This window comes from Medicago sativa, chromosome 1 (genome assembly GCF_051527215.1).
Source record: "Medicago sativa cultivar Bolivia chromosome 1, Bolivia_mono, whole genome shotgun sequence".
NCBI classification, from domain to species: domain Eukaryota; kingdom Viridiplantae; phylum Streptophyta; class Magnoliopsida; order Fabales; family Fabaceae; genus Medicago; species Medicago sativa.
The window spans coordinates 74,107,854-74,132,859 of NC_140749.1; the positions used below are offsets into that span (position 1 = coordinate 74,107,854).

Consider the following 25,006-nt stretch of genomic DNA (forward strand, 5'->3'; position numbering starts at 1 on the left):
TCAATTTTCTACTAAAAAATTATGAAAATTTAATATTTTAAAAATATTCACCGAGACGAATCCAACAACATCTTACATGATATTATTTATCTTTGTGAATTAGTAGAAAATGTGGTCAAAGTATGTCAAGTCAATAATATATATTGTCAACTAGGTTATTTATTGAGGGACGGATGGAGTATGTTTTTATAAGAAGTTTAATTCTTTTTTAATAAAAATGGATACATTTTTTTTCGGTAATAAAAATGGATACATTTTAATAAAACTTTTAAAGAGCTCAAGATTAAAGATTAATAATTTGATTCAGTTGCAAGAATTAAACTAGAGTTTAATTAATATTTAATGTTAATGTAAAATTATCGATACTTACCTCCAATTATATCTTAATAAATCGATACTATTTACAAGGAACTAATACAACTAAGTAACATAAAAAAATATCGAATAAACCAAGAAATAAAAATGAAATGAGACAAATTAATACATTATCTCGGAGATAAATCTACTTTCATTATTAAATAAACAAATAAACAAGTTAGTGACATACATATACTTATAAATCATTCATCAACAAAATTCTCACAAAATATTATTTACAGTGACAGTTAAATCTTGACTCATCTTTATCAGTCACCAACGAGATATTCACATCAACAAAAAATTAGACAAATGTCTTACGAAAAATATGTGCTAAATAAGTATATCCTATTCTTTAAAATGAATTGATTAAAAACAAGTGTTTACTTTTTTCATGAAAAGGAAGTAATTAGTAAAGGAAAATACATAATATTTCTTGTACAATAATTAAATTTCACCCAAAAAGAAGGAAAGCAAAAGTTTCTTTTTATTCTGAAAATACTACTTATTCAATAAACAGCTGCTAACTCGTCCTCGCTAGTTTAGCTCACTTGGTAAGGACAATGCATAATATATGCAAGGTCGGGGTTCAAACTTCGACCACCACAAAAAAAAAATGCTAACTCTCCCTCGTTGGTCAAGAACTAATTTTTAAAATTAGTTTTTGTTTTTTTATTTAGTTATTTTTTAGGAGTATTTAGTTTTTGGTTAGAATCTTAATATTACGTAGTAGTGTGTTAAAATAAAAGGGTTTGTCTAACATGTGCAATATTGCACATGTTAAGGTAACCAAGAGTAGTAACTTTTTATTGAAAATCAACAATTTTTATTCAAAAGCTACATATTTATTATAACAAACACAAGTTTCAAGTCAAAGTTACTACTTTAAACTTCTTAACATGTGCAAATTTGCACATGATAGAAAAACCCAAAATAAAATAAAGAGGTTTGAATTAGGGGGATGTATTGGATTAGGATTCTATGGGATTTTAAAAGACTTTTTAATTATGAAAAAGTCTTGTGGTATTCAATCAAGACTTTTTGCAACTTAAAAAAAGTCTTGTGGTATTCAATCAAGACTCTTTGTCATTTTAAAAAAGTCTTGAGGTATTCAATCAAGACTTTTCATCACTTAAAAAAAGTCTCATGGTATTCAAAATAATTCAAATTTCGAAGGATTGTTTAATAAATTGGATTTTGATGGATTTTGTGGGATTTTGTAGTGTAATTTTAACAAGAAAAAGTCTTTCATGAAAAGATGAGATTTCTTGGAATTGTTTTTCATTTAAAAGTTACTATCTCTTTCTTCTCCCTTCTCTCTCTCTCCCCTCCCCCCTCTCTCCTTTCTCTCTTCGTCTCTCTATCTCTCCATTCTCTCTCTCTCTCTCTCTCTCTCTCCCTCCCTCCCTCCCTCCCTCCCTCCCTCTCTCCTCTCTTCTCTCTCTCTCACCTCTCTCAGAAAAACTCAAACGACTTCTCTAATTTCAAACACAAAATGAGGGCTGACACAAAATTTTTTTTTTGAAAGATTTGTAAGGGCTGTCATAATTTTAAATATGTACAATTGAATTTTGTGGGAATAACATTTTTAACAAATAAAAAATGTGTATGGAGAATAATGTGTTAAGAGTGTTAATAATGTGATATTATGATTTATTGCAGAGGAAATTTTGAAGGCTTAGAGGCTTTGAAGCACCTTTTTACAAGATATGCTAATTGTGCTGGACAAGTGATTAGTGCCAGAAAGTCTACCATTTTTGCTGGAGGTATATCTCAGAGAAGATTGCAAAACATAATTGATCTTCTAGGGTTTGAAGTTGGCACCTTGCCTTTCAATTACCTTGGGGTCCCTCTTTTCAAAGGAAGACCTAAAGTTTCTTATCTTCAACCTATAGCAGATAGGGTTAAAGCAAAACTGGCAGCTTGGAAAGGATCACTACTATCCATTGCTGGTAGAGCTCAACTGTTGAAGTCAGTGGTTTTCAACATGCTTACACACTCTATGTCCCTTTATTCATGGCCAGTTTCATTGTTGAAGACCATTGAAAAATGGATGAGGAACTTTCTTTGGAGCGGTGAAATTTCTAAAAGAAAACTTGTGACTGTGGCTTGGAAAAAGGTTTGTAAACCTTTAACTGAAGGTGGTTTAGGGATCCGATCTTTGATTTGCTTGAATGAATCGTTTAATTTGAAGTTGTGTTGGGACCTAATGCATTCTCAGGAAGATTGGGCCAGAATTCTCAAAGCTAGAGTTATTCGAGGCAGCAGAGCCATAACATACCACATATACTCATCTATCTGGACCGGTATCAAGAATGAGTATGTGAATGTGATGGAAAACTCTAGGTGGTTAATTGGCAACGGCAGAAACACTCTTTTTTGGGCGGACAACTGGTCTGGAGAACCGCTGATTAATTCTTTGCATTTAACACCTCATGATATTATACATTATCCACCTTTTGTGAAAGACTATATCAGCAACAATCATTGGTTCATCCCTGATGATATCTTGACTTCGTATCCTGATCTGAGACGGCTTGCTAGTAAAGTAGTCATACCTGCTGAAGATTGTGAAGACAAACTCATCTGGAAGCATAATCCAAATGGTGAGCTCAGCTTGAAAGAGTCATATGATTTTAAAAGACAAATCGTTACTAAGGTACAATGGTCTGAATACATTTGGTGCAAAGACATTCCCCCATCAAAATCTTTGTTAGCTTGGAAACTTATCCATGATAAGATTCCAACCGATGAGAAGCTTGCGGAGAGAGGTTTACATTTCCCTTCCATGTGTTCCCTTTGTTGTCAGCACATTGAAACTACTTTTCATCTGTTTTTTGAATGTATGTTTGCATATAAGTTGTGGTGTTGGCTAGCTTCTATTTTAGATTTTCCACTGCAATTTCAGTCTATCCCTGACATCTGGACCATCTGCGAGAGAGGTTGGTCCCCTCAAAGTAAGATTACTGTCCAAGCTTCAATCATCAATATCATCAGCACTATATGGTACAATAGGAATCAATGTAGATTCAATGACAAAAAGACTATCTGGCGACAGGCAGTCAATAGTATCATATCTGCAGTAGCTTTGTCTGGAAACAACACTTCTAAAGCCTCCACTTCATCTATCAGAGACTTTATTCTCCTGAAGAAGTTCAACATCAAGATTAGACCTCCGAAAGCCCCTATCATCAAGGAGGTCATTTGGTCTCCACCTATCATTGATTGGATCAAATGCAACACAGACGACTCTTCCAATCAAAGCACTTCATCATGTGGAGGCATTTTCAAGAATTCGGACTCCATCTTCATAACTTGCTTTGCAGAGAACTTGGGAAGAGGTAACGCTTACTTTGCTGAACTCTCGGCAGTCATGAGGGCAATAGAGATAGCTCATCATAGAGGATGGAACAAGCTTTGGATTGAAACAGATTCCAAATTAGTGGTGTTAGCCTCCAAAAATATCAACTTAGTTCCTTGTGAGCTAAGAAACAGATGGAAAAACTGTCTTCTTACCCTTCAGCAGATGAACTTTGTTATTACTCACATTTTTAGGGAAGGAAACAACTGTGCTGATAAGCTTGCTTCAATAGGTCTTAGCATTCAAGGCCTCACTGTCTGGTTGGAGGTTCCTGATCTCATTCGTAGCTTTTATGTTAATGATAGACTTGGATTACCCAACTTCAGATTTGTTAACTTTTAGGAGGTTTGGTTTTATGTCCCCCTCCTTTGTATTTTCTCTCTTTATATAATATTTTGAGGTAGCAGTTCTTTGTTGCTCCTCTTTTTGGTTTTAAAAAAAAAAAAAAAAAGTCCCTTAAAATCTTATAAAATCCATAAAATCCTTAAAATTTTAAAATCAATAGTAAAAGAATTTTTTATTGGTTTTATTTTTCTTTATTCAAACGCTAGAATTTATTTGTTCATTATTTTTATCATTCACACTTGTAAGTTTGTTCTTTTTTCCCCTAAAATTCATTGAATCCTTTAAAATTTTAAAATCCCATAAAATCCTTTGAAATCCTTAAAAGTCAGTGTGATAAATCCATTAAAATCTTGAGTGTATAAAATCTTTTACATAAAAAGTCTTTTAAAATCTCACAGAATCAATACAATCTCACACAGTCTTTTAAAATCTTAAAGACTTTTTTTTATTAAAATAGTGTTTTAAAATCCTAATCCAATACACCCCCCTTAGTATAGTATGTCGGAAGCACATGGTGAAAAGTAAAGTAAACTAACCGTGGTCCGTGGATGCTTCTATTGAAAGCATAGAAAAGTCACGTGACTTTGTGTTTCATCGTCAACATATATCACGTGAGTCTACGATCTGTCTCTCCGAAAATCCCCTCCTCTTTCTCTTTCATTCCGGTTAGTTAAACTGATCAAAACGACGTAGCATCATTATTCCATTGGCTTCGTGTTTCAGTTTCAGATCCTCGGAATCTGAATGGCGACGAGGAATCGCACTTTGATTTTCCGAAAATACAGAGATGCATTGAAAAGTGTCCGCGCTCCGTCGTCATCTTCGCCGCCGTCTACCTCCTCTCGCGGTGGTCCGGTAATCGAATTGGTCAGCACCTCGCTTCTTAATCCCAATCGCTCTTATGCTCCGCTTAGTACCGATGATCCTGGTGGTTCAAGGTACTCTTTCACAGATCTTATACACTCTCTGTATTTTCTTTGATGTTTTCGTAGATCAATTCGAAAATTCTTAAAATGCATACATTTTAATTTAGATCCGTGTGTTATTTTATTTTTAATGATTCATTAATACAAAAAGGAAATCACATTTGGTTTTGAAGTTTGTAAATTGAAAGATGAAGTCATATTGGAGGAAATTTTAATTTAGAATGTGCATTACTGACTGAATGTGATACCATACCAGTATATTCACAGAAACTGTAAGCCTCTCCATCTGCTGATTATACCATGGGACTAGACTACCATTCCAAATAATTAGATTGATCCATCTTTTTAGATTGTGTGTAACTGTGTACGCTGTGCTTCAAAACAATTGTATTTAGGCTACGTACGATGAGAGGTGTGAAATCATCAATGAGGAGCGGATTTGGATTGCATTGTTGACGGCATTGCATAATCTACACCTTCTGCATATCCTCTCTCAGAGCTCTGCAACCCCCACCATGAGCTCCTGTTAAAATATGAAATTAAATGCAATCGGTGGGACCCTTTCCCGGACCATGTGCATGCGAGAGCTTTAGTGCACTAGGCTGCCCTTTAAATGCAATCGGAGAAGAAGAAAATTGAGAGAAAAAAGATCAGGAGAGGCAAACTAACAGAAGCAGCAAGAGAGTGAAGAGAAGGAGAGAGAAAACTCCACATGGCCTGCCACTAGCGAATGCAACTGAGCTACCAACTTTGTCAGCGATTCTGACAATATCTCCTTAATTCAGTTATTGCCTTAGCTCAGCGATTCTGACAATATCTCCATTGGGAAAATCTTTCCTTCAGATTCTTCCACACTCCGGCAGCACTTCCTGTAGACTTTAAGTGGTTGAAGTGGTGACCGAGCTTAAGATCCAAGAACGGACAAGGTTATTACACCGTTCCCACACACCGAAGCATGGATCAAACTGGTCATCAAGAAACTTATTCTTATTCTTCGAAACCATTGGTCTCTTCATCAATCGAGATCAAAATTAATAATAGGTTTTCAGTAGGATGAAAGACTGGTTGAAATCTGTGTTGGGTCCATCACGATTGAAAATGTAGCATTTATTTCAGAAGTTGCACCTTCTGGTCCAGCTCCACACATTTGTTCCTTGGCATTTTTGGAAGCAGGGCTGTGCAGTAGTGCCCCAAAAGGGAGATTTGATACCGCAAAAGTAAAGCAAAAGGAATGGAGGAATGATTCAACTAATGAATTGAATGAGTGAATTAAAGAGATCATCTACTGTTTATAGACCCAACTGACAATGACATGTTACAGACCCTAACTAAATGTACATGCTGATTAACAAAGTGAAATCACAATCATCCAGTAATAGATGGATATAATGATTATTTACTAGTAAAGATTTTTTATTTTATTCATCATTTTTCGGGAATTAGAATTGCCTTGGAAAGGGGTTTTTTCCCTTCGAAACTTCGATACTTGTTTATGAAATTGTTATGCACATTTCAATTATTTGTCTTTTGTTTTCACATGTATGCATGTTACAGGTTATATGAGACTTAGTAATTGTAGGATATTAATTGTTTTTGCGGATGCAGTAAGGGTTTAAATCCAATTACTGTGGGGCTGCCTCCAGCATGGGTGGATGTATCTGAAGAAATATCAGCAAATGTGCAACGTGCACGCACAAAAATGGCAGAGTTGTCCAAGGCTCATGCGAAGGCCTTAATGCCGTCGTTTGGAGATGGTAAGGACGACCAACATGCTATTGAGTCTCTAACACACGAGGTAACTGACTTGATAAAGAGATCGGAGAAGAGACTGCGGAGACTTGCTTCTGCAGGGCCTTCTGAGGATTCCAATGTCAGGAAAAATGTGCAGGTAGCTATCACTGCATAATTTTCACATAATACTTATAAATGGTGATGCATTTTAGTTTTTGGCTCAGAAGAATGCATATGATTAATCAAGTTAAAATCTTTGTGGGCTCATCACAAACTAAACGAGTGACTCTACCATGGTATCACTGGTATGATATATCATTTCTTTTTTCTAGATAGTATTTATGAGAGAAAAGAGAGAAATTATAATGAGTGGGGGAGGTCGGTAGATGAACTCCAAATAAGAAAATATAAAAGGAAAAAGATCCATAAACACTAAAAAAAGAAACATGGATTCTCCATTCAAAAGTGGAAGGACGAACTCATTCTCTAATAACACCAAATAATTTGTTCTGAGGGACTCCACATATAAAACACATATCTGCAGAAACAAATGTAGTGTATCCTATTTTTAGTGCTGCTTGGTAAACTATACCAAATTTAGTTGACATTATTCTGGCCTTCAAGTGTGTTACATTTTAGAACTCAGAGATCTTATAAAGTGAACTTCGCAAGGAGAGGATTAGGAAAAGGAACATATAACTTTTGCTGAGTTGCTCTCCCACTCCATGTTCTCTTCAATCTCCACCTCTGTCCTAGTTTCTGTGACTTATTATTTGCCTGCTTCTATTCAAGTCAACCCTTAGTTTTGTGCTTTGTTAAATTATTTCAAATCTCTTGCATTGAGTTGCATGGTTGGGGCAAGCATATATGATCACTACTCATGATCATTTGTTGATTGCTTTATATTTGAACAATCTATGTCAAAACAAAAATGGTTTTAAGTTCTCACTTACAATTAAGGTATCTATCTTCCTTTTTCGACTCATTTTAATTTATGGATTTTGAAATAATCTCCAAAAATGCCTTGATTTCTGCACCCATATGTTGTTGGAAGAATCTATAATGGTATTAGTTGTAGCTTGTTGAGCATTTTCTTATTCTGTTGGACTGTATGCAGCGTTCTCTTGCTACTGACCTTCAGAGCCTCTCTGTAGATCTTCGCAAGAAACAATCAACTTATTTGAAGCGCCTCAGGCAGCAAAAAGAGGTGAGGGAGAATCTTTTTTGTGTTCCACTATTTTTCATTTATTAATAAAGAAAATAAAATTGCAATTTTTTTAGGGGTTTACTGGCACAGTTTATCTATAACAAATAATTAAATAAATAAAAAAATTATCTGTTTTCAAATCAATTTACTTCACTTTTGCTCATCAAATTTAATTTACCCTCAATTCAAATTTAGAGTACTGTAGAAAGCTGCTTCTCTCATGACTTGTCACTTTTTTTCCTGGTACGGGAAAGAGATCTCGAGTCTTGGTTTTCCCTATCATCAGCTAATAGTGAACAAGTGGTGAAGTATACTTGGCATTTTGCTTTTAAGGAATATTATACTGAAGGAAATTGTACTGTTTGCCTTACTTATTCCCTTGCTCTCTGTCTCTTGTCGGGAGACTATCTCAATACTCGTGTTACATACCACTAAGTATATGGATTTTCATTTTACGATGATGCAGGGTCAAGATGGAGTTGACCTGGAGATTAACATGAATGGAAGTAAATCTAAATATGAAGATGATGACTTGGACAATATGGTATTTCTAATTCTTTGTCAGTTTTTGTTTTGTTTACCTTTGTGCTTCTCGTGAAGGGGGTGGTGGGCTAATATTTTTATATCCTTATGCCGTTTATTACCTACTTATTCACCGGAAGTTTTGAGCATTAATTGACAAATCTAATAGCAATATGATCATTCCATGTACTGGACGTAGTCGATTATATTAAATATGTTAACTGTTGACCACTGATGCTACCAAATCATTTATATCTAGATATTTAACGAGCATCAGATGGCCAAGCTTAAAAAAAGTGAAGCTTTCACAGTTGAAAGAGAAAAAGAGATCCAACAGGTAAGGAAAAGTTGCATATGCACCGTCATTCATGACACATTTAACTCTATGCTGTCTTCTCAATTGATTCACAGTTTTTGGTGTTTGCTTTTACAGGTTGTTGAATCTGTTAACGAGCTTGCTCAGATTATGAAGGATTTATCAGTACTAGTCATAGACCAGGTCAGCAGATCCTCTCCTTCTGCGAGGAGATAACAACTTTCTTAATTCCACACCCTTATGAAAATTGACATCCTCTATATACAGGGAACCATTGTTGATAGAATAGACTATAACATTCAGAATGTGGCAACCACAGTTGAGGACGGCCTTAAACAATTGCAGAAGGTCCTTTTTCTCTTCTTTTTCTACTATTTTGGTTAGATTCTATAACATTCTCTGTCTCTTTTGCTCTATGGTAATTATTTTGTTTATGGGCATGCAGGCAGAGAGAACTCAGAAAAAGGGAGGCATGGTAATGTGTGCGTCAGTGCTTCTTATCATGTGCTTTGTTATGTTGGTTCTGTTAATCATTAAGGAAATTATTTTGTGACCCGTGGTGATATTTCATATCCTATTCTTTATAATATTGGTCACGTCTCATTGGTGTGACATTTCCATTTACACACCATCTCTTGCCTGCTCGAACATAGTACAGCAGACTGTCTTAGAGAAGAACATGGAGTTTTGGAGTAGCTATAACCACTGCACATGGCTTGGCAACAGTGGCTTACGAGGCAATATAAATTCTCTTGAAATATTTTTTGTTTCGCCATGGAGGAGGTAGCGCGGAGTAGATGTGTTAGAAGAAAAAGAGCTTTAGAGGTTGGTGTAGTACAGTAGAAATTATACATAAATCCAGAAAATGTAAAGAGGGCAGTTATGAACCTGTACTTAACATTCTTTGCCTGTGGAACTTGGTGTTGAAGTCCTTTTCATGTGTTTTTTTCCTATCATTTTTATCTCTTTTCCCCCTCAAGCGATTGCATTTAGGGGGGATTAGAATTTTGTTAGCATAAAAAAAAAAATCATAATAAAAATGGAGGTTTTTGTTTGGTGATAGAATTTATAAATGCGGATGATTGGGTAACATTATCATCATCAATTGCATACTATTTGCATCAAGCAAGTCTACTTATTAAATAAAATAAACAAAATAAATAAAGTTATTTTTTAAGAACCTAACGGCCTTCCTAATTGCTACTACTTTTTTTTCCAACTCAAACTGCTATTTTTTACTGTTCCAATTATTGTTTATTTGTGTTGCAAAGGTAAAATGAACTTGTATTTAACTGCAAGAATATAGCTGTATAATCAGGAGCTAACAACAAAGTTAAGCATACCATAAAGCAAAAATACTTAATAAGATTAACACCTCACAGGTCACATTCATATCCAACAAAAGCAAAATAAACCAATCTTCCAAGTAATAAGCATGACCTCCCTTCAAAAAAATCACCTTACAACCTGCAAAATTATGCAGGTCCAATCTTGCTACCTCCATATGGTCAAAGCATAAGCACAACCCACACCAAAAATGATGAAATAGTTTGCTGCCAATGCATGAGTTACATAAACTCCTTTAGTCACTTATCAACTAGCCTTGACACTTCAATACATATTGCCAAAATTAATTAATTAGCATGTTCATAACGTGAATAATAGAAGAGGGATATGCACCAACCTTCAACATAATATATATACTGCATAACTCCATTCACCCCACATAGCCAACACAACAGATGAACAACGCTCAATCCTCTGCTACTCCTCATTTAGAACTTACCAGAATGATGCAACAGTATCACAAATATTGTTTCCTTAAAGTTTTTAAATCAGTCCTAGCCATTCATGCGGTTACAAACACCATTGAGAAATAGTATACTTGAGACTGTTTGCTTTAGTTTTCAACCAATTCCATGATAATTTTTTGCTTCTTCCACTAAATTTTTCAGCCTCACTTCATTGTCACTGAATGCCCTTCCATTTCTCGCCTCAAATACAAGCAAACATGTTCAACAACTCTCCATCTAACAATCAATCTCACATATTGATCAATGTGTTCAGCCTCATCATTATGTACGACGGAGTTAACACCAAAACTGCACATTGCGTACATACAGTCGTAAACACTGGACACTCAAAGAAAAAGACGAGTCGCGGATTCCTCTGTGTTGCAACCACCAACAAAATGAGTCATGTTTTGATTAAGTACTCCTCTCTTGATCAAATAGTCATTTGTAGCAAGTTTATTTTGGAATAGTCGTCAAGCAAGCAGTGAAACTTTGGAAGGAATGTACTTTTGTCGTGCAATTCCTGCGTGCCATAAGCAACCTATCTTCCACATTCTCTTTCTGCCCCATTTTACAGCATTTTTTTTCTCTAATTAGAAGGATTGTACAATGTTATAACATTTTTACAGCATACACATGTTGTATAATGTGTTATGTTACAAATTAATCATAAGTAAGTATAACTATGCAACTGATTAACCAATCAATTTGGCTTAAATGATTAATGAACTCATCACATAACGAATTATTCAGGAGAATCTAAATTCGATTCCTGGAACTCTTGATTGAATTATACATTGACTATAGAGGCATCCCTTGGTGTTGAATAAAACCAAATGATTTCTAATTTCCCCAATGTCCAATTACGTGTAAGAAAACCTAAAACAGATAAAATCATACTAATCAAAATTGTTTAACGAGTTAATACAACATTTGACCCATATTTGTTTGTCTATTTTGCAGGTAAGTAAATTAATGAAATATATTTTTTAAATAAATAGTTACGAGTTTCAACATAAAATAGCACGAATCATTCAACGTGCTTTCATAGCTCAGTTGGTTAGAGCACCCGTTTAGTAAGCGGGAGGTCTTGAGTTCAACTCTCAATGAAAGCAGAATTTTTTATTTTTGTCAAAAAAAAGCTTCATATGCAGAGACTTCAACCGTGTTCTCGTGTAATTAAAACCCCCAGATATACCAGCAACCCCTCCAAAGTATATAAAAGACAACCATTTGTTCCTAGGTTTTATTTGGTCGAAACCATTTTGTTTCCAAGTTAAGTAGCCGATAGCTACGTGTCATACTTAACAAAATCCAAGCCTTCTGCCATTCACAGCTAACCCAAGCTCAAAGCTACTAAAACAAGGGTCTTAAGCATTCTTCATTCTTGTATTGGCCTTGAAGTTACCGGGTGATTTTTTTTTTTAATTGCGATGATATTTAACTCTGTCAGTATTTAAACTCTGGATATTTAACTCGTCAACTTGTTTAGTCTCGTAACTCAAACCAATCTAGCCACACGATCCCTCCAACTACTGGATGAATTGAATCAACTACATAAACTAACCACACAATGATATTAGGAAAATACTGCATATAGACACTCATTCATACACCTAAATAACACAGAGAGAGAGAGAGAGATAAAAATGATTATTTGGTCTACAATACAAACCAAATAGTTATTGAATGAATTTAAAAAGTAAATTTTTGTCTATAATTGAGACCCAAGTGAGTAAGAGTTTAAATTTTAAGATTTGATCACATGCTTAAGATGCTTCGGTTAATTACCACCCTGACAATCACACATTTGTATGGTTCACGCATATGATTCCCAATATTCCACTATGATTGGAGGGAAAATGAAAGGAAAGAAAACAAGCGAATGACTACCATGTCCATAGGCCGTGCACTTTTTGTACAGAGACTGGTTCTAGACTTTTTTTTTTACGGAAAACTAGCTGTAGATAAATATTACAAAAATTAAATGAAAATAATGAGTAAGATAAGGTATTTCAGGGATCAAAACAGGAAGACAGAAAAATTAGACTACACAAAAAAGTGTATTTAGAATAAAAAGTTATTTTTAAACAAACATTAAATCGTCATCTGTATTCTTTCTCAAGGAATTGAATTCCATCTTTTAAAATATTAGTTGTTTTTTGAGAAGAAAAAAAATGATGCAAAATGTGCAACATTAGAAATGAAGAAGATCCCTATTCTTTCCAATATGCAATTAGTGGTTCCCAACATTTAACACGAACCGAGAGCTCTTACATTTGCAATAACTTTACAAAATTGGCAGGAATAAAATGCACAATGCATAAATAAAACAAGGATTTATAAGAATGTTGAATGAAGGATTTATGAGAAAGTTAAATGAATGCATATGATAGAGAACACGGACAGAAATAATAGCCCTGCGTGAAACTTTATATAATACAAAATAGGTGTTTAAGACATTGCAAAACAAACTTTCATCGACGAAAATAGGGACACTGGATATATGGATAACATAATGAATAACTGAACTCTAGGGTAAACTTTCATCGACCAAAAAAATTCATAGGTACCAATGGGTAAAAACTCCAACGAGCATCTGGCATTTTGCCAAATAGACCCACAATCGTAACTAAAACTTAAGTGACTCACTCGTCGACTCCAAACTATTACATATAACCAAGAAAAAATCATGATACTGAACATTCATTTTATGTATTATCACTTCACAGAGAGAAGTCTAGTATTGTCTACGGTGACCAAAAAATCAAGCCACCATACATCTGTCACCATGAGATATGAAAAACCAAGTATTGCCCAAGCCAATCCAGCAACACTCTATTTACCAATGTTGGACCCTGTTGGACACAAAGAAACGACACATTGATTCGACCCCAGCTTGTCCCATCATACAGGAGGACTTTAATGATAGACCAGACAAAACTCCTGCAAAATTCTTGATAAAGTTAAAACACAAGAAGAAAACGTAAACATGCAAATTACTAAGATAAAAGAATAATTCCATCCAGAAATTCGCAAACGAACCAGAAAAGGCTAAATATAAGACACGGCCCCATTGAAGCATGAACATCTACTGATTGAAGTTAAATCCACCCGAAGGCACAGAAGGAACCTCAGCACTACCGAAGTTGAATCCTGATTGAGAAGCATCGCCTGGAGGCATAGTCTCGTCTTCTTCCTCCAACCAGTATGTCTCAAGAATCTTCACAGCCTTTTCATAAATCTCTGTGTTGTCATGACTCTGGAGGTTCTCAATTTTCTCCAACCCCTCAGCATCATCAATCATCTGGGCATATAGATTCACGTCACCATTATTGCCTATATTTTTATCCGCTTCTCCAACCTTCAAGATGTTTTCAAGGCCTTCCAGACAAACTGTCACAATCCTAGGATCGGGACAGATAAGAAGATCACACAAGGGCTTAATACACCCTTGACTTACTAGGTACCTGTCAAACATGGAGAATAATTAATATTTAGCAAGAAAAATAAATAACGACGCCATAATATTATTAACCCTCCAGGGAAATATTGAAAATGCATCTCTCATACTTGATTTGTTCGTGAGATCCACCAGATGTAGCATTTGAGATAGCCCAAGCAGCCTCTTTCTTGATATCAAACTCAGCATTTTGAAGCAGACTCACCAGAGGACCAAATATATTGGCCTCGATCACAGCCTGTTAAATATTAGGAAATTAGGATATAAGAATTGAAGAAATGTTCACTGCAATCAGAACTCGAACAATATCAAATTCTAATTATCATGCAGTTCAACTGTACCTGAATCTGCTGTTTATTCCCAGCTGTAATGTTTGATATGGTCCAGCAAGCTTCCTTCTTGATGCTTTTCTTATAATTATTGGTCAACAGATTATATAGACAAGGAAGAGCCTCATGATTGATGATAACCTATGGGGCAAGGCACCAGGTTCAAACCAACAAACAAACAATAGAAATTATGAAAAGCATGCTTCAACATTGAAATGCATCATTTACGTAGTATAAATGATAAGATCTCAGTAGAAACTTGTTGAGGTAACACATGACCAAAAAATATTCAGAAGAGCTGGTCATCTCACAATCCAGGAAAATCGGTATTTGAATAACCTCAATCCAATTTAAAGAAAGGTTTGACATATGGATCAAGCAATAATGCAAAGAAAGGTTTGGCATATGACTCAAGCAATGACATTGAAATAGGTGTAACGATAACAACAAAAAGTTTTTTTTCAACGGCAAATGTTAGTGGTTAGTGTGCTCTGTTAGTGGGGATTGAGTGTGCTCTGTAACTGTGTGTTGAACCATGACCTCCCTATCACTCTAAGCCTTTTTTTTTTTTTAAGAAGCTAACTTAGCCCACCCAAATTGGCACTGGGGGAATCGAACTTGAAACCTTGAGGAGGAGCATACCCCCAGATCCCAAGCCAATACCATCAGGCCAACCCAAGAGGGTTACTCTAAGCCTTATGTTCGTAGTTAATGTGCTCTGTTAGTGGGGGTTGAGTGTGATTTGTAAGTGGGAGTTGAACCCATTACCTCCATATCACTCTAAGCCTTATGTTTCTCCCCCCTAAACCAACTCATACACCTTATAACCCCTGTTAACAGTATTTCTTTTATCCACAAAAAAAAGAAAGGCAAAGGAACATGATGTTCGTAACAAATAAAACCACAGGAAAATCACTGAGATCGAAAGGCAAAGTAACTTGTTGTGCATAACAAAACAACAACATGAGATACTCCTGGTGGTCAATACCTGAGTTTGCAAATCATCTCCAGTGACAATGTTTCCAACAGTACGAAGAGCAGGAATTAGCACTGAAGGAGATGGGTGCCTGAACAAGAGTAGAACATTCAGAATTATAAAAAAAAATAAAAAAAAAAAAAAAAAAAAAAGGCTGTAGTGTCACATGCATTCTTGCACAGCCAAATTTGAGATGTGAGGTACTCACAATAGAAGCTCAACAAGTCGGGGACAAACACCAGCTTCAATTACAGCTTGAATTTTATCATTTGTACCATCAGAAAGATATGATAGTGCCCAGCAGGCATCAGTCAAGACTTCTTCATCATTTGAATGAATAAGACCAGCAAGAGCAGGAAGTGCAGGTTTAACCTATAAAAAATAGTAGAATGTAAGATCCAAAAATACAACATAATAGCAGTTAACACAACACAAGCAGTAAATCAAATATTGAGCAGATGGATAACCACCCTTCAGGTTCACATACACAACCAACAGATAATAAATAAAAAATTGTACTAGTGGCTACTCCAATTGCATACTTTGCAATTTCATGACAGAAATGCATGAAAGAAAATACAGAAGAAAAAGCCAAACAATGTTATCCATAAGATCAGAAGTATTCTGTAAAATACTATATGTAATACTCTAATCTATAGGGTAAGTAACCATATTCTTTTGACTCGATAAGAAAAAATAAAAAAATAACTGAGTAACATAACCCCCTTCGATTTCATCTAGCTGTTACAGCAGGTAAACTTAAACAATGACTACTGCTCAAGTAATATTTTACCTTGTCAGAGGAGTGCATTACCAGACAGAAAAGTAACAGTTAAGAAAAATGCCACAGGACTAAGTTATTTGATTCATAGAGAATAAGCTACGCATATTTTTATACCTGATCAAAAGGAGGCTGTGGCTTGCCCCTGCAGAAGTTTGAAAGTGTCCAGGTAGCATTTCTCAGCATAGAAAGCTTGGCATGCTCATTCAATTGTGCCAAAAGAGGAACCAAAGCCCCGTGACCGAGAACAAGATCACGACATCTGGGAGAATCTCCAGCAACATTTCCTAATGCCCACACAGCCTGCAAAACAAAAATCACAGAAGAAATGTTTAGTTTTCAAGAAAAGATATCATGGGTGCAACTACAATTTCATACACACACAAAAGAGGTTACGACCCAATATTTAGAAAATAATAATAATCTCCTTAGTTTCCCAAAGTTTCTGCATTTTAAAGGCAGATGAAGGTATGTTAAGACAAGTCAAATATACCTGTTCACGGACATCGTCACTAGAAGAAGCAAGGAGCTTCACAAAAATTGGGACAGCCCCATGGTCAATTACCACCTTAGTGTTTTCAGATGTTCCAGAAGCTATGTTTGTCAAAGCCCAGGCTGCCTCAAACTGCAACACACAGTACATGACGTTAAAGCTATGTATCAGCAACATCAAACATGGATGCATACTTGCATAGGTATGGCGGGTACAGGAATTTTACAAAATTCGGGGTGGGTACGTCAATAATAAAACTTTTGAATTTTATATATATAACATGAAAAGAGTTATATTGTTCAATTCACAACAAAACATCACAATAAAAGTTTAAAGTTTAAAATTCAAAAAATTTGAGTTTTATATATATAACATGAAAAGAGTTATATTGTTCAATTCACAACAAAACATCACAATAAAAGTTTAAAATTCAAAAAATAGGTTTGGTTACAAAAAATAAAGAAATTCAAATACACAAATAATAATAATAATAATAATAATAATAATAATAATAATAATAATAATAATAATAATAATAACCATAAATTTCACTTGCGGCAGAATAATGAGAAACCATAAATTTCACTCGCGGCAGAATAATGAGAAAAAACAGAGTTCCGACAAGCATCATACGTGTAAAGGTACCATGGTACGTAACGCTATCTAGTATGGGTACTTGACAGTTTTACAAGTACAAGTGCTTCAGAGATCATCAGCGACAAAAAATTAATTACTAATCATTACTTAGAAACACGCAGATAAAAACGAACAAAAGAACAAACCTGCAACTGCGGAAAGTCTTCCCTCATCAGAAACTCGACAAAACGAGAAACAACACCAGTCTGTATAACCTCCTCAATCGGTGGAGTACGTTCTGCCACACAAATATCAAAGTCAATCAAAGATGCCTAAATTAATTACTTCATTAATTAAAAAACAGTAAATTAGAGTAATTAATCTATCTAGTTCCTAACCAATTGATAGCAGCTTTCGAAACTGAGTCGTTGATTCAAGCTGCAAGTTATTATCATCACTCCACACACCAGCAACCATAGTTGGCAAATGTTCCAACTGCAACAACAACATAGAAAACGCAACTACAATTCATAATTATGTAACCCTAACCTAATTCAAACAAATCTAAAAAAATTAACAACAAATTAACCAAATTAATTCAAATTAAACAATTAAGCAATCAGATTACGATTAATAAAGCTTTGATCAAAGTGATTTAGGAATAATAAGGAAGTTAATCGATGAATTGAAAAAATAACCTTCTTCTCAACGACGTTAGAGTGAAGAGCGGAAGGAATCTGCTGAGGTTGAAGACCTTCGCGTCTCTTTTTGAGCAAACTCTCTTCACGACGATTCTTACGGATCTCAACCATGGTGTCTTCACGGCGACGGCGGCCTTCTTCGGCATCGACGGCAACCTTGTATCGGTTGCGACGGACCTCGGTCCTGGAGTTTGCGTTTGGACGATACGACATCGTTTAGGAGGAAGTGATCGACGGAGAAGAGAAAGAGGCAGTGGAGACTATACTGCTCTATTGGATGTTGATTTGATTGATAAATGAATGAAACTAACGGTAGGGTTTGTGTTTTGTACTAGTAGATTATAGAATAGAGAGAAAAACACCAAGATTTGTGATTTCTTTTTCTTAAGTTTAAATTTTAAATCAATTAACCATTCATTTATGGTTAACTCCTCATCGTTGCCTTGTTTTTTTGATTCTTAAATTAACTATAAAAAAGATTAGTGTAAGGATTTATTTGGATAAACGACTTATTGGCAGCTTATGGTAGAAGCGTTTATCATAATAAGCACTTGTGCATAAGTTTACATAAGATATTTTTATAAAAAAGGGTAAAAAAAGTAAAATTGATTTTGTATATGTTATAAGTTGCGTCGAAGAATTTATGAAATTAAGTCGAATGAAGTTTTGTATTTTATTTTATTTTATTTTTTGAATAAAAAATACAAACTTATTATTTGTAGACATTAGACAAAACCTTTTTTTAGTATTGTATGCACTTTTGTCATGTCATTTGAGAAATTTTTGATTTACCCCATTGTAAAAAAATTAGATTCGACCTTGTAATTTTAAAAATAAAAAAATAAATTGGACCTTGGTGTCACTGGACTATGCAAAATTATTAATGTGGCATGATGGTTTTGTAATTGTATTTCTTTTTCAATTTTCTGGAGACACGTGGATGATACATATAAGGTCGTTAATTTATAAAGTATACACAAATAAATCATTTTTCTTTACAACATTTCATATCCTCTAACTTGGTCCTTTCCATTTTTCCCTAAGCTTAGACAAAAAATGAAGCCATTGCAGAGAAGAAAAGAAAAGAAGGAGAGGCACCAGGGTTGGCCCTCTGCATAGGCTCTAGGTGCGACGGCCTAGGGTCCAAGTTTGTAGAGGTCCATTTTTTTTTTAAGATTTACTTTTCCCACCCTATGTCTTTCCTCGCGCGCCCTATTTTTTCCAATTTTACCCTCGGGACATTCCGGATTATATAATTCGGAATGCACCAGTGCACAGAACTGAAACAGATTTGCATGTCATTGTGGTTTTTATCATTTTTTTGCCAATAAATCATTATATATGTTTGTATAAAAGACAATTAACTTAAATATTATATCAAAAAATGATTTTATATATATATATATATATATATATCATTATACCAAAAAAAGTTGAATTTATATCATTACACATTTCACCTAATGATATACATTTCAACTAAACTAATGATATATATCTAATCTATGGCGCCGAAAGATCAATGGGGCTATCATCCACTTCAACCTTCACACCAGGAGCAGGACCAGCACCAACCCTCTCATCTGGATCAAGATTTTCAACAATGTACAATTCTTCATCATCTTTTATGACCGCTACATCCGCCGCCCGACTTAGCTCATTATAATCTGCCATCCGGCTGACATATCTATCAGGCCAGGTGTCTGCATCCTCTCGATGGTATTGTCTCCATAGAGCAAAGTGGGAGGAATCAGACAACCATCCTTCAATTTCAAGGCCATAAAATGGTTGTCATTCACATATGCCAGACATATCAACGGATCGATAGTTAGAGGCGGCGGTGGACCACATAGAGGGAAAAAGGTTTCTGATTTTCCAATGGACAACACAACAACCGTTTGGCTGAATTTCTGTGCGATGAGGAACCCCATATCCGGCATTGTCATCTATTTATCCGGTGGTGCATTGCCAATACCGGAGTAGGATAGAGCGTCCAAGACCTCGTTATACCGCCTATCATCATTAATCATCCTCCGATAGCGACCATTTTCTACACTGATAAGCTCTTTGTAAAGGTTGTACCGGACTAATATGTGATCATCAACAGTCAAGTTATGTAGGACCGCAACTGCTCGGAACCCACAATGGCCATCGCCGGGTACATCCGTAACCTTTTCAATAAAGCCATGCATCCAAATTGGGATTTGGTCTTTGTGTGGTATGTGGACTTCAACGGGTGTTGGCTTCTTTGGATTTTTTGGAATTGGCTTAGGAGGAGTAGGAGACATGTTGCTTTTCCGTGCACTCTTTCTACTCGTCCCTGTTGACCGTGTCTGTGAACCCTGTGTTTCTTGCTCCTGGGAGTCAACAATCTCCCATAGGGAAGGGGACCGCCTTGTCGATCGAATGCTTTGCTTATCTTTCTTTGGAGCTCCTTTGGTGGTGACCTTATTTGGCGGTGGACGCATAGAGGTGGTTTCCAGTAAAACAGATTGTCGAAATTGTTCTTTCAAATGCACCTTCATGTTGTAATCGGCGTCCTTGAACCGGGCCTACAATGTGTAAAAAACTGTCATTATTGTTGTTGATGGAAAACAGTCAGGAAATTGCATTCTGTTACTACTACTGATACTGTCCGGATTATATATTCCGAATTATATAAGATAATTCGGATTATAAAAGCCAGAACTTCCCGATACACCCTATGCATGAGCCTTAAATGCACTTGCATGGGGCGTAAATGCTACCTCTCCGGATTATATTTTTCGGATCCCATCAATTATGTCCGGAGTATATAATCTGGATTGCACCAATACAGAAACAGAAATCCTGAGCAGAACTTAAACAGAGACAGTTTTGAAAAAAAAATACCTGGAGAATATCCCATTCCGGCAATAGAGAGATGTCTTCTTTTTGAAGCTTCGGGTCAACCTCGTACTCGAACCTCAACCTCTTCCAATGGGTGTGAATTTCTTCCAAACGGATGGCGGTGCCGTTCTTGATCTTCAAAGCTATCATACACGCACACGGTAATCCGTAAGTGATCAAACTCAAACAACCACATCTTGATTTATCCGTACCAATTTCAAGTGCTTTATTGTACTCCACTACGAGATAATGCAAAGCTTCCCTTGAAATGTTTCAGATCAACCTAGACCACAACACTTTGTCTTTGAACCGATGTTCAAGCATGATAATGCTCGTCTGAAACAAAGTATGTATTGCGGTATGTTGCAACTCTAGCATGTCATGAACGGATTTCCAGTTTGTGCTCAAATCACCCATAATACTACTCAGATACTTTTTCAACCGAGCGTGTGCAGATTCAGCTCTGTTTGTTGTAGTATTCCCCATATGAAGGTTTTTGTCAACCCAAAACCTCACAAACTTCTCCTTAACCGGATCCAAAATTGTTTTTTAACATATTCCAAAAACTTGGAAAATTTTGCGCATACAACTGTGAACCGGGTCCAATTATCAATATATGTTTCCTCCGTTTCGGAGTCCACAATATCCATCCATGCAGCCATCACAGTCTTCACCACCGAAGCAGGCTTGATCGCTTGCCTATTCTTGCCTTTGAGATCCGTCACTTTGCAATCTAATTTACACTTTGCTCTCACATTTTGTCCAATGTGATATGAGCACAACAAAGTAGTAGCTTTAGGGAAAACCTTTTCCACAGCATTGATCAAGGCATTGTCCCGATCAGTGACAACTACTTTGGGATAGAGATCTTTGGAGTGCAACATCTCACGACACCTCTCAAGAGCCCAATAAACATTGTCTTGCCTCTCAGACAGCATATAGGCAAAAGCAATAGAGTATGTTTTCATGGTAGAGGTATTACCGACAAACTCAAGCAATGGAAGACAATACTTGTTTGTCATGTATGTTGAATCCAACACAAGCACCGTGGAGAACGTGTTAAACAACTTGATAGAATCTGGATGTGTCCAAAAATCATCACTGACTTCATCAGAATCATGATACTTCCTACAATGATAAACATAACCATTATCAACCAAAGACTTCAAGAGATGTTGCATGTCATTCCTCGTACCCCTAATGGACCGCCTATACCTGTAAGTAGCATTATAAACGTGTTTGATGGTAGTTGAAGTGGTACGGTTCCTCTTCTTTAAGTTGGTAAGCATTTGCCTTGGAGGAACGTTTGATTCCACCATCTCTTAAAGGTGAACACGTTCATCTGGGTTTAGACGACCGGCGGTTTTATGACCTTTCAACACATCTGTCATGCCATGGTTGTGTTTACCATCACCAACTTTGAGGCTCCATTCACCACCAGTCAACAAGTAACCTCTCAGCCTAAACGGACACTCGCATTTAACCGAACCAGCTATCTCACGCCGACTTTTTCTCTTGTACTCGGTGTATGAACCTCCCCTTTCACATATCAAAGTAACAAATGTGTTTCTTCCGTTGCCACCGTTATTGGATTTACCAATAACAGTGGAAAAATCAAGCTTCCTAGCTTTCTCCCGAACCCACTCCAACAAATCATTGCGTGTTACAAACCTGTGTTTGGTGGTAAAATGTTCTCGCTGGTTAATACAAACAGCAACAACTGGAGCTGGTACAACAGGAGGAATAGGAGGAGGAGCATCCTCTACTTTCGGGGGTGGTGGTGGGGGATTCTCGGATTTGGCATTTCCCGAATCATGTGCATCTTGAAGTAAAAGAAGCGACAACACAACAAGAGGTTCATTCTGAGGTAGATCATCATTTGGGGGATCAACAGGAACAACCATGACTGAAAAACAGTGTGAAACAGAGTCAGAAAATGAACACAGTTTCTGCACTGGTACAGTCTGGAAAACGTAATCCGGCACACATGAATGCAGTTCGGATTACATATTCTGGAAAAGTACTGCAAAGATCATACAACGTGATCAAATGTTAATCGCCTAAAAATCGACTAGGGAAAGGTTTATATACACATTACCTTTGCATTCAGTCGAAAATGATGTTAACCCCCCTTGATGGCCAGATTGCTGCTCCAAACCATGGAGTGTTTTTGATAAAGGTGGTCTGCTTCAGCTAGGTTCTGGAGAACTATATATAACCTAGCTGTTCGGATTACGTTTTCCGGAAACAAACGACTACTTTTCCTGCCCGGTTTAAATACAGGGCGTGCGGATACTCTTCTCCGGAATACAACCATCGTGTCCGGATTATGTGTTCCGGATTGTATTCACCATGACCAAACCCAAGTTACGCAAGTGCCATGGGGTAGGGGTGATTTCCTAATTGTTTCGGATTATATGATCGAAATATTTTCCAGAATATATAGTCCGGATAAAGGGTATTTTGGTCAAAAAAATAGGGCGCGCGAGAAGGCCATAGGGTGGGAAAAGTAATACCCTTTTTTTTTGGGATCTATACAGCTGCAAAAGTTGTTTTATAGGGGATTTAGATAGCGAATTGCACTAGGGGACCCAGCATGAACATAGTTTTAAGCCCTAATAATATTTTTTGCTATATATTCCCCCCCCCCCCCCCCCCCCCCCAACAAGTATTTAAAAACATAAAGTTTATTTTCGAGCGAGTTGTACAAAAACTTGGAAAATTTGGACCGTGAAATGAAACTGGGAAAATTGATGATAATTCAAGTGTTTCTAATGATGTGCCTAATGCATTTTATGTTGAAAATTTTGGCGATGATTATGAAATAAATTCTTATTTTGATATTTATGATACAAGAAATGTAAAACTTTTGATAACAAATTAAAGGATATTCTAGTTGAGAACCGGTCTACTAGAGAAATAAATCTTATTTTTTCTAGTGACAATCTTAGGCATTTCTCATATGCAATTTATTCAAGAAGATTAAGCACTTATGAGATTAGTGGTCAAAAATTGTTATTTTACTACGAATATATTGACGAATTATATTGTTTTAGTTGTAAATTGTTTAAACCTTCTACCTATGGCAACTTGATTCCTACCAAGTGATTGGAAGCATGTTAGCCAGAGACCCACACATCGTGAAAATAGTGTCGAATATGTGGCTAACTAATGTGAATACTTGGAATGAGTTAAGAATAAAATTGGATTAAATTCATAAAATTGATAAACACTAGGGATGGGAATAGGCTAGGCCGAGCTAGGCATTACAAGGCCTAAGCATGGCCTCTCATATTTTTTTAAAGTCTGGCCTGTGGCCTGTCATAGGCCTACTTTTTAGGCCTGAGTCTGGTCTTCTGAAAGTCTGATACGGCCTGCTAGCCTGTTTAAAAGCCTATATCTTATAAACATCTTTAAATAAGTAATGTGGTCTAAGTTTAAATGGACTAGCGAACTAATAGTTCAACTAGATTAAATTCTCTTTTGATAATCAACACGAGGTTTTAGGAAATTCGATTATATATTGTATCATGTTTCTATTATAGTTTATAATAACACATTTATATCTGCAAAAAATTAATGTATACTAATAAAGGATAAAATTGTTCTCGTGAGCTTAGCTCAGTTGGTAAGGACAGTGCATAAAATATGCAAGGTCTGGGGTTCGAACCCCGGCCACCACCAAAAAAAGAAAAAAAGGTTAAATTATTGAAAAAGTTTACAAATTTATATTTTAATTCAAAGTACAAAATATAATATAATAATAAACAATATTATTCATATTACTTAAATAGGTCGGCCTAATAGGCTTATCAGGCTTTTTGAGAGGCCTGTGGCCTGGCCTTTTAAGCTAAATAGGCTTAAAAAAAGCCTAGGCCTTCTCTATTTAAGAAAAAAGTCTGGCTTGTTGTAGGCTAGGTCGTATGCCCCTGTAGGCTGGCCTGGCCTATTCCCATCCCTAATAAACACCAACAAAAAAAAATTATGAAAGAGAAGGAGCGTTGAAGAGAAGTCTTACATAAGATATTTTCAGTTATGAAAATGAAATGTCTTGCTAAGAATAATCTTACCTACATGTCTTTTTGGTTAGGTTTGGTTCCCCTTTTAATTCAAAGTACAAAATATAATATAATAATAAATAATATTATTCATATTACTTAAATAGGTCGACTTAATAGGCATATGATGCTTTTTGAGAGGCTTGTGGCCTGGCCTTTTAAGCTAAATAGACTTGAAAAAAGCCTAGGCCTAATCTATTTAA

The 25,006-nt window shown here is 35.9% G+C and overlaps 3 protein-coding genes, 1 non-coding gene and 1 pseudogene across 4 annotated transcripts; 3 read left to right on the forward strand and 2 right to left on the reverse strand.

Moving 5' to 3' along the window:
* The first annotated feature begins 2,005 nt into the window (after positions 1-2,005).
* LOC146957304 (uncharacterized) lies at positions 2,006-2,633 on the forward strand. The gene is made up of 2 exons (XM_085750233.1): positions 2,006-2,476; positions 2,583-2,633. The coding sequence occupies exons 1-2, from the start codon at positions 2,006-2,008 to the stop codon at positions 2,631-2,633; spliced, it is 522 nt and encodes a 173-aa protein (XP_085606359.1).
* A 2,019-nt stretch (positions 2,634-4,652) lies between these two features.
* On the forward strand, positions 4,653-9,830 carry LOC146957305 (syntaxin-43-like). The gene is made up of 8 exons (XM_085735694.1): positions 4,653-5,001; positions 6,595-6,877; positions 7,838-7,927; positions 8,394-8,471; positions 8,709-8,786; positions 8,883-8,948; positions 9,033-9,113; positions 9,211-9,830. The coding sequence occupies exons 1-8, from the start codon at positions 4,808-4,810 to the stop codon at positions 9,316-9,318; spliced, it is 978 nt and encodes a 325-aa protein (XP_085591820.1). The 5' UTR covers positions 4,653-4,807; the 3' UTR covers positions 9,319-9,830.
* Positions 9,831-11,599: 1,769 nt separating this feature from the next.
* TRNAT-AGU (transfer RNA threonine (anticodon AGU)) lies at positions 11,600-11,673 on the forward strand. The gene has a single exon. It is a non-coding gene; the product is annotated as a tRNA-Thr (tRNA).
* Positions 11,674-12,951: 1,278 nt separating this feature from the next.
* LOC146957307 (importin subunit alpha-2-like) lies at positions 12,952-18,175 on the reverse strand. Its single transcript, XM_085735706.1, has 11 exons — positions 17,875-18,175; positions 17,575-17,671; positions 17,383-17,474; positions 16,601-16,732; positions 16,225-16,410; positions 15,535-15,698; positions 15,339-15,417; positions 14,363-14,491; positions 14,132-14,259; positions 13,604-14,028; positions 12,952-13,504 (listed from the first exon to the last, which is right to left on the reverse strand). The coding sequence occupies exons 1-10, from the start codon at positions 18,088-18,090 to the stop codon at positions 13,650-13,652; spliced, it is 1,602 nt and encodes a 533-aa protein (XP_085591832.1). The 5' UTR covers positions 18,091-18,175; the 3' UTR covers positions 12,952-13,504; positions 13,604-13,649.
* Positions 18,176-19,380: 1,205 nt separating this feature from the next.
* On the reverse strand, positions 19,381-23,062 carry LOC146957308 (uncharacterized; annotated as a pseudogene).
* Positions 23,063-25,006: the final 1,944 nt, after the last annotated feature.